The following is a 15,980-nucleotide window of genomic DNA, read 5'->3' as shown; positions in this document are numbered from 1 at the left end:
AAAGTCCAAAGAAAAGAGAAAATACAGAAGCTTCTTCCGAGACAACTCTGGTTCCCTTAATAATCAACAGGTCATAAAAATATTCCTTTGATTCAGAAACCTCACAAAGGTTCCCCCTATAGCAGCAAAGATGTTGACTATGACAGCACATAGTTGGGCTTTCACGAACGCTTCTAATCCTACTCATATTTAGGGAAGAGGGACTGTTTTTTGCCGTTTTTAATAGTCTTGGACTGGAAAAGGGTGGCTACTGGTACCAAACTGCTATTTAAACTTTCACTTCAACAGAAGCTGTGACTTACTCTTAATAAAAAGGAGGGGTAAGGATGCAGCCAGTTCTGAGTCCAAACAAAGCAGCTTCTAGTACAGACCTCATGGAAGAGAAAGGCGAAAAGAACAGCAAACATGAAACTGAAGAAGCTGGGACAGTGATTATTTTTGAATCTTTTTAGAGGCTCCCCTTCACGTCCTTTGAGTTTCTCCAAAGCACATCCGCCACATGTGTAAGATGTATAGACCAATTCTTCCAGATTTTCTTTCCTTTGTACATTATTTGTCACATTGTTCACACACACACACACACTAAGCAGACAAAAATCTATGCTATCAACTTCACATTGCCTAGTTTCCAAATTTCTCCTCAAACAGTACTTATTGAGGATATCCAGATGTGCTTCATGATCATCGAGGCCAATGAGCAATGTGAATTTTAGGCAACTGCATTTGAATATAGATCAGATTACTGACTGTGTGCTAGAGGGAAACAAAGCTTGAAACCTAAAGACCCCAAAACTTTCAGTTTAGAGTGGAAATTATTAACACATCTGTGATAGCACAGTTTTCTTAAGTGAGTTGAAAAACTAGAACTATCTTTCTGAGGCATTTATACTGTGGCTCATTCCTATAATATCTGCATACGTTACGTATTTTTTTTTTTACAATACCTGCAGCACCTTATTTTATGAAAATCATTTTTTAGTGGCACAAACTACGTGGGCCAATAGAATGAACAAAATCAATTCTTGCAATCTTCAGTAAAATCAATGTTTCTCTTGTTCGTGCTGTTAACAAATACTACTGACATGGGAAGCTGGAAAACTATGAAGATCCTTAGGCCAGCATTGCCAAAGGTATTTAGGAACCAAATCTTTTTGTGTTAGGCAGCTAAATAGCAGGTACTGAAAAATCCTAGAGGCTATGGGCATTAATGACTCAAGGGGAAAGTTTTCCTGGCAGTGTAAGGGGGAGAGAAAGAAAAGAAAAAAAAAAAAAAAAAAAAAAAAAAAAAAGGGATTTACCATGGAGTGGTGAGCCAGATGGGCTGCTTGACAGGCCTGGAACAGGGCTACAGCGTCCTCCTTGTTTAGATGTCAGCTCTTGCTCGATCTCTTCCAACCCTGCACTCTTTTGGAATCGGCTCATGCGATTTACCACCCGGGGTGACATGTGCGTTCGGACACAGGGCTGGCCGCCGTAAGGGTTGATAGGAAAAACATGGGAAGTGCCACGAAGTGTGCTGACCACAACCCAACGACAGTCATGGCTGAAGGAGATATCCTGTACCTAGAAAACAGGGGAGTGAGACGGGAATGTAGTCACCAATGTACACACATCTAACAAAGGAAATGGACTACCATGTTTCAAACAAACACAAATCTTAATTGGAAGTGTGAATAAAAACCCCCTAAGTTTAGGCAATAACTTGAATTTTTGTGTATATACCAATGAACTTAGTATTCAGTAAATTGTAAATATAAGCTGCTATGTAATACCCAGTTCTGAATTTTGTGTACTTTTCAAAATATTCTGAGATTTTTCTTTTATCGGACCTGAATTTACGAAAACAAACCATGCTGCAAAGTACCACAGAAAGCCACAAGAGCTTGGCGTAATTTTCAAATAGAATTGAGTTCTAAAAAGAGTTGGGAAACCATTTCAATTACATGTTTTGTTATTTGCTTGTTTACTTTAATTTTTAGAGATTACCCAAAAAGGGGAAAAGGGAGGGATGAGACGAGAAAGCTCTCACCACTGGGCCTGATTTTGACAAATACTGGCACTCAAAACTGTATTTTAAGTCAACAGAAATACCATGTCCTACATAACACATAACTTAACAAACCAAAAAAAATCAACGGCCAGCATTTTCAAAAGCTGTCTGTAACGGTCTCTAATCCTGCTACTATCAGTTTATCCCTCAGTGGAATTACTGTTCATCCAGGTATCCATGGACCTATGCTCCTTTTTGGTTCTAAAATTTTGTCAAGAAGAAACTGAATAACTTTGGCCATTTCTCTATATAAAACCACATAACAATCTTTATTAATCAGCTATCAAAGTCCCAGGAAAGACCCCAGTTCAATTTCTTGTTATGCCTACGAGTACTTATCTACCCCTTAAGAAACGCAAGTCTTATTTTAGCTTAAAATGGTCAGTCTTGAAGGAAATACTAAAATACAGTTAAATATTTTCTACTATAGTTACTCCTTGCATAGATCTCAGATACGAAGTCTAGAAGGATTTCATTCTCTTTTAAGTGTGCTTTACACAACGCTTTGATGGAAAGCAAATTCTTGTTCCTGAAGGAATGCTTTAAGAGAGAGATTAAAGTTTGTTTCCAACCCCGTACTGGCAGACAACTCAAGAAAACAAGTAGACTAGGTTAAAATGATTTATCATAGGAAAAAAAAACCCAAAACAATTCTTCCAAAAATGTTTTTAAAGGTAAAAGCTGACTAAAAAGAACCACGTAGGCAAGTGGGATTTAACACGGCAAACAATCAGACAGACGAAGGATTAGTTTTCATTATATTATTAAACAGCATAAACTAAATAAAATTCTTTAAGATTTCACCGAAGCCAGTTTTACAATACGCTAGGTACTCAAATTGGAGTAAACACTGATAAAATCTTGACAAATATTCCAGAAATGCACTCCAGCTATTCCAGACAAAAGCAGCAAGTATTCATCAAAGCGCAAGTTTCCAACTGAGCCCTGAAGCCTTTGAGATAAAAAAAGGATTTAAGTCTTGTGACTTGTGACAAGATATTTGGCTGACAGACTGTCACGACACAAAATGCTTCACCAACATTACATAGATAAACTAAAAAACAGCGCTACACACCTGCTCTTTTCAATTACAGCGACATACCCAAACGATCTGCTAATGATACGGCTAACCAATCCCCCCAAAATCTGACAGGTTTAGCACTTTCAGTGATTCTGGTATTACTGACATAAAGTCACAGCACTCAGAGCTCCCAGTTTGCCTACAAAGTGTTTCACCTTAATAGATTGCTCACAAAGGATTAGAGACCCCACAGGGATTAACAGGAGCCAAAAAAAGAAACCCCAAAGCTGGGGAGTCAGGGAGAAACTACGGCACCAAGAGTATTTAAGTACTTGCTGTTTAAGGAGGCAATTGCTACCAGTCAAAATTAAATGTAAGAACTGTATACAAATCGCCACTCTCAGTTACAACAGAAAAATCACCAACAGAATAAAATCATTAAGGCTGTGGGAACATCCTTCCAATCCTATCAAAAGGCGCTGTTTTCCAATTTCTAATAACATGAAGAATGGCCATGTCCGTCGTTAGATGCTGACCCCTCTGAGCACATCACTGTTTTCCAAATATTTGGTATTCATTTTAGATCCAGCTTTAAATTCCCTTCCTGATCTCTAAAACCATCTATCTGGCCCAGCCTCAAGAAAACAGCTTTTCTCTTTCTTCCTCTCTGCTGTTCCGCTCGCTCACTCCATGCCTGCAGCACCGGAGTTTTCTGTCCTGCTCTGCGGTTCCGTGCGCTTTGCAGGAAAGCATTCTCCCCTGAAACCACAGCTATCTGGAGGGGACTTCAACACATCCCCCCGCGAGCTGACACCTCTGAGCCTTATTTACAGGACAGACTCAGGCCACCGGTGCCTCTTCAATCTCTTCCCTCCTGCACTTCCAGCAAAACTCTTTAAATCCCTGCTTTCACTCACATCTCTCTTATCTTATTTAGTAGAGCATTTTTAGAGGACATTTCTATGAAATGATAGAGGGGGGGAAAAACGTATCTCGCTGTATTGCGTAACAGAAACGTGTATGTTTCTATATTAATACTCAGTTTTCAGCACGCATCCTTAGGATTATGTTGTTTTAAAAAGACATACAACAGCCCTGGCATATGACAACACAAGCCGAGAAACTGGGAAACAATTATTACAGGATGTTTTTTCTCAATGTAAACGTTACACAGAAAAAAGTATTTCTGATCTTCAGGAAGAAAGTTTTGAACAACTTAATCCAAAACTCTCTCTTTAAAGTAATGATCACAAACACTCGCCACACTTAGAGCGTGGGTACCATGGTCATGACTACTGAAAATATGGCTGAAACCACAGAGGCAGAGAACAAACAGGTTTTTAGGACTCAGTAATAATAAGAAAAAAAGTGTTGACAGATGAGTGTGAAATTAATTAAGATTTATAGGAATACAGTTATGAAACCCTACTCAGCAGCAACAAAAAGTATTTTGGAAGCTACTGTTACATTTGCAGTCATTCTACCTATCTCCTACCAGTCTCAAAAATGGCCTTGTTGGCCTTCCACAGATAAATGATGAGTAGCAGTACCACAGACAGGTCAAGGACGTAATTCAGAAAATATTTCCGATTTCATAGAAGGGCACGTATTAAAGAAGTTCATTCAAAAAAGCACAAATCCATCTGTGCAATGCAAAGGAGTCCATAACTTTCCAGTAGACCTGGAAGAAAGCATTGGACCAAGCTGAAAGGAGAATGCGCATCATGGCAGTCTCAGAAATGACTTCAAAAAATCAGCTGTGTGTGTCCGTGGAAAAAAAAAAAAATTATCACATCAGACTTGCTGTCATCCACCACACTGTTACTGTACATTACACAGAGTTCTTGACTGCTTATAGTATCAACAAACTGCACAGTGGCCCATTAGTGGTTTTCAAGTTTATGCTAAGCATTGCAATTTATTGCTGTCCTTTAGGTTAATGTACTATTATTTCATGTATTTATAATATATTTCTGGATTTGTTGTTAATTATGATGTAATGTTTAGATACCAAAGATCAATCAAGACCCCATAGTGTTTACAGATATATGTTAATACAGTACAAAGCACGCTAGATCTCTCACGATGCAAAGTTTATTCTAAAGCTCAAGGTCAACATCAGATTTAAGACTCACGCCTGTATTTCAAAATTTTATCTATCCTTTCTGTCTGGGCCAGTAAAAGGAATTATAGACTTGAGATTTTGTTTAACTTGGGAACCCTTAAGATATTTTAAATTGCAATACTAGATATTCTTGTGGGCGCATCAGTGCTTTCTCCTAGCTTTATTACCATGTCTTCCTCCTAGTACGTGAGCAGTTTGGTTCCCTAAGCTTCAAGCTACATTTCTTGCATATCCAAAAGTCTCGGTGAAATCACTGGATACCTCAAGGTCCTCATTAGAGGACCAAAGCCTTTTTTGGCCCAAAGGCAGCACTTCAGACAACCACAGAATGTTACAAGGATAACAGCAGGCATCCTCCAATTCACCCATGGCTAACCCAGGTATTCTGCGACTCCAGCTGCACAGGTCTGCAGAAATCTTGCTCCTATCTTATAGGCAATTCAGCTTGCTCCACAAATCCTAATCAGCACTTGTCAAACCCAAGAGGGGTTCTGGCAGACCAGACACCCTGCACCTCTTATATTACTGCCTACTACTGACTCTTCTCAGTATTAATAAGTTTGTTGAGATAAACAGTCCATACCCTCACAAAATTATCAATACTTTTTTCAGAATCATAGACTATATGACTGTTTTCCCATCAGAGACAATTAAACAGTGTTTCATATATTCTGGGAGGCTTTAGCATGACTTGGAAAGAAATCATCCAGTACTTCTATGGAAAGGAAATAACAATCTGAGAAAGGCTTTCTTGACAGGCGCTAAGAAAGAAACCTTTCAATACACTTGTATTATTCAATGAGTCCTCCAGCTTGTAGCTTCCTTTAGCTTTGTCATTTCTCTCACCTTCACCATTTGTTTCTTGCAATGCTTTCCTGCAAAGCATTCACTTCTAACCTCTGTAACTTCTTTTCAGTCTTTTGCTGTCTTCTCCTATTCTCCTTCAATTACTTTTCTCCTGTGCTTCTTTTTAACTTCCACTATCCCATTTCCCTGTGTTTCAAACACCATGATGTAAAATCCTCCAGAAAACTGAATGGCAATTTAGCTGCCGTGCTCACAGCCTGACCCGAGTGAGACAGTAAGGTAATTTAATATATGGAGTGCTACAAGCACATGTCATGCGTCAACAGCTCTACTGAAGATCAGCTTTCAAGACTGTACAGACCAAAAAATTATTTCTGATATTCTGAAAATCTGGGTGGAACTAGCTGAACCTAAGGCTTCGAAGCTGACATACATTTACTTATTTTATGTCATGTAAATCTATGTAAGTTTTTGCTATAATTTTTTCCTTATTCCCACAGCTTGTCCAAATTTAAACACGATGTTAATTAGAACATTTGCAAAACAAATAAAAAAAAAAATAATTCAAGCCATAACTGAAAGAAAACAAAACAGAAATAAGGGCAGCACATAGAAAACCTATTTTAAAAGCAGTTGATTAAAATGGGATAGTCAGAGGTACGGCTGATTACACAAGCAATCCCATGGGACAAGCAGTGACCTTGTTTACCACTGCTCCTGGGAATGACTGACAGCCTATACCCAGCCTCTGTATTTCAGGGCTTCTAGAAGTTAATATTGTACTAACTCGCTGCCCAATGCTTAAATATATACTATCACTTACTTTCTTAGAAAGGAGAAGGAACCATACTGGGCTATCACAGAACCTCCCCAGGCTCCCTAGTCCTCTTTTTTCTCCCCCTAGTGCCCCTTTTTCAGTTGGGGTGAGTTACACCCGGTACAATATGTATATTCTTCTGCATTTCACTGCATTAAATTGAACTTCAGTAGTGACGTGAAACAACAAAAAAGCATGACTAGCATTATTGCACTAGGAACTTAACCCAGTTTCATGCACACTATGCAATGTCACAGAGAAAACACCATTATTTGAAGGACGTGACTTAAGTATTTAATTATGCTGTGCAAGGAGACGGCAGAAATAAAAAACCCAATATAATTAAACAATGAGAAAGAGCAGCAGTACTGAGGAGGTAAGGGTCAAAATAAATTAGAAAACTGCTCTGTATTTGATTTTTTTTTGGTTGAGAAAATTAAGGAAATGATGTAGCAACAAGCGCAAATGAAAAAATAATAAAATCATGGACTACACAATATGATTTATCAGACCCACGCAGACCCCACTCTGTCTCCCTGGGTTGTCAAAACTGATTTTGGTTTCGTATAGAACAACGGCAGAATCTGGACACAGCGAGACATTCATGTAGGGTCCTTCAGCCAGAGTGGCCGCTCTCTGTTAATAACTGAAATTGCAAATGCCACTCTGCTTCGAGCTCCGTCTCCTCAAGATAGTTAAGCTACTTCTAATTGCAGCAGTTTCTTACTGTCCGCTTTCATCAAAGACTGATCAACTTCCCTAAAGCAATCTTTATTATTTCAAGACTGTCCCCAGATCCTTTCCTAGAAGTAAGAGAGTCTCTCTTTGAGAAACTATTTCAATAATTGCAACTACATAACTATGACAACAGATAGGAAGACATTTCTATTAACCGTGGAGGTTTACATCAAATGTTTGTAAACTATTCCAACGTTTCACTGCCCGGACATGGTACGTGACACAACCTTGAGCAGCCTCTATGAAATCACGTCACAAAAACATTGATGCATTCCCTAGAAAAGCGTAAAATTGCACATGTTCTGTGGCAGCCCATGCTGGAATGTTTTTATCATTCCCTCTGTTTACCTATGCTGACTGAAGTCACTTATAACAGCAGTTTGAGAGTCAGAATAACAAAAGTCTGACAGCGTAAAAGATTACGGAGGACCCTGGCCACCAGCCACTGATGCTATCATTACGTTTATTTGTTCTAAGTTGAGATAATACTGTTTTCAGGGATTTTTTTTTCTGTTTACAATTTCAGATCAAAGAGAAAGGATCATCAGGTGACAGTCTAACTTTCATCTGCAAGTAAATGAGCTTCCTCGGTTCAGAACATGCTATATTTTTTTTTAAACCTTCCAAAATTCTCTTGGATAAAAATATGAGTGCAAAAGTGTTGACTTACAATGCATGAGCTGTAAGAAAGAAAATGTATCCCCAGCCAAAATGTGCACCACGTACACATGCACATTCTTCCCCTTTACAGCTTAATTGTGCAAGCATGGATTCCCCGAGAGCTTCAGAGCTCTCTCTGGTATGGTTAAATACAACCAGGGCTTGCAATGATCCTCCGCAATGTAACACAGAGCATCAAACCTACTGGTTTTTGTTCTCTTCAGTGAAAAAAACCCAAATTCTAAAGCATAAGTGGCTCTTAAAGACGAAAAGACATTAATCCAATGTAACCAAAACAGTGACTTCTGTCTGTGTTTGCAGAAAAGTAACTTTGAACGTTGTGACCTTGGGACTTGCATCACTCGAACCAATGAAGTATCTGAGCACTTCACATTCTTTCGTGGCCATTGTCCTTGCAATTCCCTTATGAAACAGAGGTCCACTTTCCATCTTAAACCACCTTCCTGTGAGTCACACAAAAAAGTCAGTGCCTTTGTTAGGATCTGAGTGGTCTTCACAGTCCTGACTCAATGTTTTATTCAGCAGATAAGGCTTCTTCCTATATTTGCTGCTCAAAGTCAGCAAATACAATAGACATAGATTTACAGCAACAACACTTTAAAACTCAGTAACACTCTGTTTCGTTGTTCAAAGCATACAGAAAAAGAAAAGGAAAACCACGTTATGAAGACTAGCTGTGAGCAGTCAGGAAGGATACTACTACTTACCCTTAATGCTGTATCAAGGGGAATGGAAGCTCAAAAAACCTACCTTGCCAAGCACAGTACCTAAATCTCCCTCAGCGTCATGAAGTCAACACTAAGCAGACTGGCAGGGCAGCCAAGCCCTAAAAAGAAGATCACTAACAAAAAAACCCTGGAAGGTGGCGAGCAGGTGCCTATGGACACCGCCCCAGGGGATAACGACCGTCAGTCGTTCGGAAAGTGCGTATGATCATGTATTGAATACCAGCACAGTCTGCTGCGAGCAACACTTCAGTCCAGGGAAAGCTTATCCTGTCGAGGAACTTGGTAACAGCCTCATCCCTTTCTCCTCCATCGAGCAGAAAATTACAAACAGCATAAGCAAAGCTATCGGGACAGGCTGGCCATGCAAACACAACATTCTGCATTAAAAACTACCTTCATTTTTCTTTTTATAAAAATCAAAGTAGAAAAACTCTACTTTATCCCGTTCCTTAACAGTATGATTGCAGTGACGCTCTCTGGTCGGAGTGGCCAACTCACTGCTAATGCTTAGCACAAATTCTGCTTTGGCTAAGGACAAGATCCTGCTGTCCATGAAAGGAGACAAAACCTCTGCAGGTCTCTTTCCAGCCAGTCTCTATATTTCAGAAATGGGCAGGACAAGGTAGAAACAGTCTTTCAGACCAAAATTGCTCAACCCCAAACCAAACCAGAATTTGCCTGGAATTTAGAAAAATTAATGTATGATGGAGCGTATATTCTTTAGTTTTATTAAGTCAAAGTAACCATATAGTTAATACATCTGACTCAGTAGGAAGACACGGGGCTGACTTAGAGACACTGCTTGATTGCAGTAAATCGATCAGAAAACACCATTATTAAATCACAACACTTGCTTCTTTTTCCTTAATATACATTAAGCGTGCAACTTAATCCACTTAAGATGCCTCTGTATATGAATGACAGAGGGGACCTCCTGTCACCTTCTCTTAGGAGACAGAAATACCAAGCTACTGGTCTGCCCTCCAACCAGTAAAGACAAGGTAAAACAAGAGACTGGGAATTCTGCAGCCCTGCAAAAGGGGATACTCCAGGGCTGATATGCTGAACTGGGTGAAATTACAATTCAAACACTGCTGTAACACCAGACACATGTGTCCATATGTGGAACACCAGTATATATGGCTCCCAAATATCTGCTCCCGGAGCAAAACTGGTATGCCGTGTATTACACAAAGCATACGCTGCAGATGCAACACTTCTTGGAAAAATGGTTCTTTCAGTGTACTCCATGTACAGTCAATTTGTGCAGAAGCGGTGATCCTGCACAGGGAACTTCTGCGTGTCCAGCAGCTTAGACACAGCCGTTCAGACAAGTACAGGAAACATTAACCAATGTACCAGTTCCTTGTCCGTGAACTACACGGTCTTATAATATCAGTAATAAGCGTTTGCAAGAAACGTGCTAGCGGATCACAAAGCAAGGAAAGAAGAATCATGCATCAGACTGTGGAAGAAGGACATTTTGGGAAACGCGTGGCGAAGCTCTATCGGCCAGAATCTCACGTACGAAAGCAGGTGACTTCAGTATGGACATTAAAATACCACATATAACACGGGCATAATGATCATGTTTAAACAATTTATAATGGGTACTAGCTAAACAAATTTTGAGACTGATAATCACTCACGTCCATCAACACAAATTAGAACTTTTTATAGCTTCAGTACAGAAGGTGACCTTTAAGACCACTGGCCTTGATTCACAGTTAGCTTTAAACCAGAGGGGAAAAAAAAAAAAGAGAAAAGTCTGGTTGCAAATGCATAAATACTATTCTAACCAAGAAAGGAGGTACAGAGGCTTTCAGTGTGTCTCAGAATATCTGCATTGAGAATTTTAAATTGAACAGTCTCCAAAATTCTCGTCTAACACTACTCACACATGAAATTTATGGAACAAAAGAATAGCACCACATACTACTCTTCTCACTAAACAATTAAAAGTACTGTTATTCCAAAAGAAAAAGTAAAACCATCCATCATATTACGTAAATATTTTAAATTATAGATGTGTGCCGAGAACCACAGGTACCAATGCAATATTGTTGCTGGACAGTTTAATTATCGGGGGAGTTGTGAAATCCACCAATACGCCTCAGACTGGCTAGAATTTTCTCTATTTTATACCATTCCAAAAGCTATACTGTTCACATCCCAAATAAAAACTGTGTGGCAAACTAGAAAAAAACTTTACTATGTTGATTCTGAGAATTTTAATGCAATGTTTTCACAGAGATGCTAATACTACATCCCAAAAAAGGTGTATCAATAAAGGTTTATTCTCTAAAACATGTTCTGTTTGGTTTCCAATGTATGCCTAAAAAACAAGTTTATTAGCTGTAAAAAACAGAAGAACATCTTTGTTCCTGGTGACTGGAGTCCTATGCTTTGGTTTTCAGTATTGATTATAGGATATTTCCCATTTTTCGTATGGAAGTAGAACAAAAACAACTCTAAAACATTAAACACATTATAACACACGCTCAAATAGATGACAGAGTATATGAATACACACAGCCTTTATATTATTTATAAAAATTACTTGTAAGTACTATATACATATTATCCCATACAGACAGTTTTTCCCAATTTCCTCTCACTTTCCAGATGTATTATTCCTTCCTATAGTAAACCATTGCCTATAATAGTAACTACACTTCTCCAGAACGGTAGCAGGAAACCTTTAGAGTATTTAAACTACCAGTAATTTAAATTCACACCAATTGAAACATTATCAACCACTACTACATTAGATAAAGCTTTCAGATTCTACTCGTTGCAAAGGTAAGGCAAAAAAATTAAGGGAAACTGCACAACTCATAGGAAAAAAAATGGTTTGAAGGAACTATAATCACGGTACCACAGTAATCCAAGCTTCCACTCTCAGGGTCATAATCACAGTGCCTGAGGCTTCTCTCTGTCACACTAGTTTACGTCTGCCAGACTGTCACAAGTCTGTGCTTTCAGTGTGTAATTGCATCAGCAAGTGCAATACTCATTTCTTACCCTGTGGTGACGTTTTTATTTATGTATTTTAAACAGGTTCTTCGACAGTTACTCAATGCTGCAAAGGTGAGGCTCTCCCGATGCCTAAAAGCGTTGCAGAGAAGGATTCAAGCATAACACGCTGCACCGCTTCTATCACCGTGATGCTAGCAAAAGGGATCACTCCCACTTTTTTCCACCTACCAGTAAATCAGTTTACTGAGCATTTTTAAGAGTATCATTTCAGACCGTTTCATTCTAGGCTAATCTAGCCTAATTTTCGTCTTCCATCCCAAAGTGGGATTTTTAAACTGAGAAGTTAAATCTCTATCACTACAGTCTCTGACAGGTGCCCCCACTTTGCTAAAGTGTAGATAAAGGTTAATCACAGTCTTTTGATTAACTCTTCCTTTCAACTCTGTAATTGTCTGTCTTTGGCTTTTACCACCAAAGTCAAGCAAACCCTGACAGTTGCTTCACAGGCACTAGACAAATGTTTAACATGTTACATGAGAAAAGGTTAAGTACAAACACAGCTAATAATCTGGGCTCTTTGGAGGTAGTGTCATATCTGAATAAATCTGACAGCACCTCATTGTAAAGGGCAAGAATTTATTATTGTCCAGGTTAAACGCTGTGCTCTTATCCTTTCTGTGGCTATAACATAAGAAAGGCTCTTTGTGTGCTGAAACAAACATTAAAGTGCCAACATACACAAAATGTATAAGGTGTCCGGGGATTATTCTTCAGCAAATAGTTTAACTTACTTTGGCTTCAGTCTCTCCCCTGTGAAGTGTATACAAATGATGGACGGCACTTTGTGATGATGACCAAGGATGTGTCAGTATTTGAAAAACATGGAAATCATGGCCTAATGTGTCAGTAGTGACCAGCAACATCCCTGGGTAAAAAAAGAAAAAGAAAAAAGAAACACAAAAGCACAAGAGATTAATCACTGCAAAAGAAGAGGCTTATGAATGTCGATCAAAGAAAGCTAGCGTGGCTTACATTTTGTTCTCTGGAAACAAAAGAAAACAGTTGCAGAAAACCACTGAATTGATAGGGATTCACTTCATAAAAATGAGTCAGAACTTCAACTGAAATCATATTAACAATTAACTTCAAATATTAAGTATTACAATACAAATCTATAAAAGCCAACTAAAAAATCTGGGAATATTGTCACTAAAGCTGAGAACTTGAGTGACCAATATGAAGCTTTGAAGTGATGAATGTTAGAGTGAAACCCCAAAATGCTCTTCACTGGGAAAGAGTCAGTATATATGAGATTGATATTTCCACAATAATAATTTTTGGAAGAAGAAACATTATCAAAACCCAGCCAAAACAACCCATACCAAAAACAATCCTGAAGAAGCATCTTTCTTACAAATGCGTATGAAAGAAACTGTCTGATTTATTGCTCGAAAGGCAGCAAATCAGAGTTGAGAGCTTTCAAGTGAAATATTAAATTAGGTGCTAACTTCATTGAAAACAGGTCACTGATGGATGCACTGAAATGATTAAATTAGAAGATCGTCAGAATCACAGTAACTTATATATGCTATTTACTTTTTTTCTCCCACTATATGTCTGTCCATAACCTAGTTTTTAATTATTTACAAACACATTTGAAGTCAATTTGCTGTAAAAGTTTAAGTTTATACACCAAGAAAGAAGTTATTTTTGTACGTATAAGAAAAGTACAGCGTCATGGCAGAATTTAGGACTACAGGAAACAAACTTCACATTTATTTTTCTGTATAAAAATGTCCATAATACTATGCTTATTAATGAAATTTAAGAAGTTATCACCCAAAGTAATCCTCCAACATTTAATTAATGTCAAGTACAAAGTGATTTTAGCAATTTAATAGCAACATTGAAGTGCCTTCTATTGGCACTTCAAGGTACCCATCTATCAAAGAATTTCCAGACAGCTTTGTTGTTTTGATTTTCCACGTGAAGTATAATTGAAATCTTTTACCCTTCAGGAAGAGAACTCAGGTCTCCACATTTTACACGACACCTATTCAAAGGATAAACGATTATCTTGTCTCTCTCACAGAAGAGCGTGCAGTTTCTCGGTTTATTTACACATGGCTCTGCGATTCATCTTTCCCTCAAATACATACAACACAGCCTGAAAGCCCTCACACCTTACCGTTACAGTCCTAGCATATGCCGCTTTTAAATTTTAGAATTAAGCTGGGGAAAAAAAAAGAAAAATCCTCCTGTGTACTGAGCAGCACAGAAACAGTCTTAGTAAAGATTAAGCTTAATTAACTTTTCTACTAATGCACCATCACCACATCACTAGATGGCTATCCTGAGTGTTTTCCCTGCTCGGCAATCCTGGAATCCCACTTTCCTTAAGCTCAAATAGAAAAATTTCAGCAGCCAAAGCCTTGACCTTCTGGGCCCAACGTCACTCCCCAGTGCCTCCTCCTCCGAGGCCGAAGCAGGTTTGTGAGCTCACGTCTCAGCTCACGGGAGGAACAGCACAGTCCCGGAGCCTCCAAACAGGGTAATACGGCATCATCGCAGACTTCATGCGAGCGTGAACAGGCGTATGCCTTGGGTTGTCTTGACTATAACTCTTATGAAATACGGATCTTATGAAGGTAAACAAATACTTTCAAGACTATGAGGCCCACCAGCCTACAGGTACAAAATCAGAGAGAAATCCGGATTGTATTTAGAGAAGTAATTGCCTACATGTTTCCTTTTCAGCTTGACCACTGATGCTGGTAGGGCTTGGACAGAGCGCGAGGCCACCCACTTTGCACACATCCCTTTCCTCAAAATCACACAAATCCAAAATCTTAAATCTGACCTCAGCAAGATTCCCTCCAGTAGACGTACTTTTACTGTTACAGGCTATTACTCCAATTCCGAGTGTTAGAAATGAAAGAGAGTTTGTTATGGAGCTAAGAAATCCATGAGTGCATTTGGGTATTATGTTTGGGCGGTAAGGCATGCGAGTTGAGGTTGGTCTGGATGTTAATGTTGGCTTAACTGGCAATTTCCTTGATTTGTAGTGACTGTGTTGATAGGAAATACAGCTAAAGTTGCTCAAGTGCAAGTCAGCCAAGTCTTTAGTGTGGGATTATGCACACAATTTGCATTAATTCTGTTCTGAAGCATCACAAAATACACTTCCCTCCTAGTGAAGTGTGCGGTCCTCAATAATATATAGCATTTCCAGTGAAGAAACCTGGAAGCAAATAGGGGTTTGTGTGCTAGAGTTAGGCTGCCGCTGTTACTGAAGCAAGGATATTCCAAAAGATCTAATTCAACACAGTAAGGATTTATTTTCTCTATTCCCACGTTTGCCTCTCCTCACGCATTAGATAGCTTTATATAGAAGTTGAGTGTGCTTTTGGTCCCTTTGAGCTCTCTCTTATTCCAGATGGAAAGGACCTTTGGAGAAGGAAAAGCTGCAAGAGATGAATACATAAGGCTTCTCTCAACAGTAAACAGACGGCCTCAGCAAACCTAGATTTTTTTCCTTCCCCCAAAGTGCTGGAAGTCTTTTATAAATACATACGCAGAGCTGAGCGCACCCAGAGATCTGAGCACAGCATTCTTCATGTGTATCCCATCACATGGCACAGTGCAATGAAGATCGTAAAAAAAAACCTTTAAACGAGCCAAAAATCTGTCTGGAAGCTGGAGACAGAAAGCTGCGTAATAATCACGAGCCAGTGAAAACACAGGAATTACCATATTGCGTTGTCCATCAAATCTATCGGCTGTTTAGCTAACCAGTATCTCGTTTCCAATATTGGCTAGAAACGCAGGTGTCTGCGGACGGTGCAATAAAGCCGCAGTACGCAGACGTGGTACAATTTCGCCCTTCACCTCACAAAGATTTTTTTTTCCCCCAAATCTGTAATCTCAACTTACCCCGAGGGCAGGGCATTGCTAGAGAGCTCACTTCGGGACCATACACCACAGCACAGGTCACACGACTGCGTACGGCATACGGCGTTACCTGTTGGTTCTTT

The 15,980-nt window shown here is 39.1% G+C and overlaps 1 protein-coding gene across 3 annotated transcripts in view; it reads right to left on the bottom strand.

Moving 5' to 3' along the window:
* Positions 1-15,980, bottom strand: part of BCAS3 (BCAS3 microtubule associated cell migration factor) — a gene marked incomplete at both ends in the record, with an annotated part of 366,916 nt that overhangs the window by 246,340 nt on the left and 104,596 nt on the right. For all 3 annotated transcript variants that reach the window (XM_082008615.1, XM_082008616.1, XM_082008617.1), the window contains 2 exons: positions 1,299-1,563; positions 12,738-12,871. In XM_082008615.1, the coding sequence (XP_081864741.1) occupies positions 1,299-1,563; positions 12,738-12,871 (399 nt within the window). The remainder of the gene's footprint in view (positions 1-1,298; positions 1,564-12,737; positions 12,872-15,980) is intronic.

Source organism: Phaethon aethereus, assembly GCF_964289735.1.
Source record: "Phaethon aethereus genome assembly, chromosome: 19".
Classification (NCBI taxonomy): domain Eukaryota; kingdom Metazoa; phylum Chordata; class Aves; order Phaethontiformes; family Phaethontidae; genus Phaethon; species Phaethon aethereus.
Note: the sequence above shows the minus strand (reverse complement) of the source record. Positions and strands in the feature narration are given on the sequence as shown.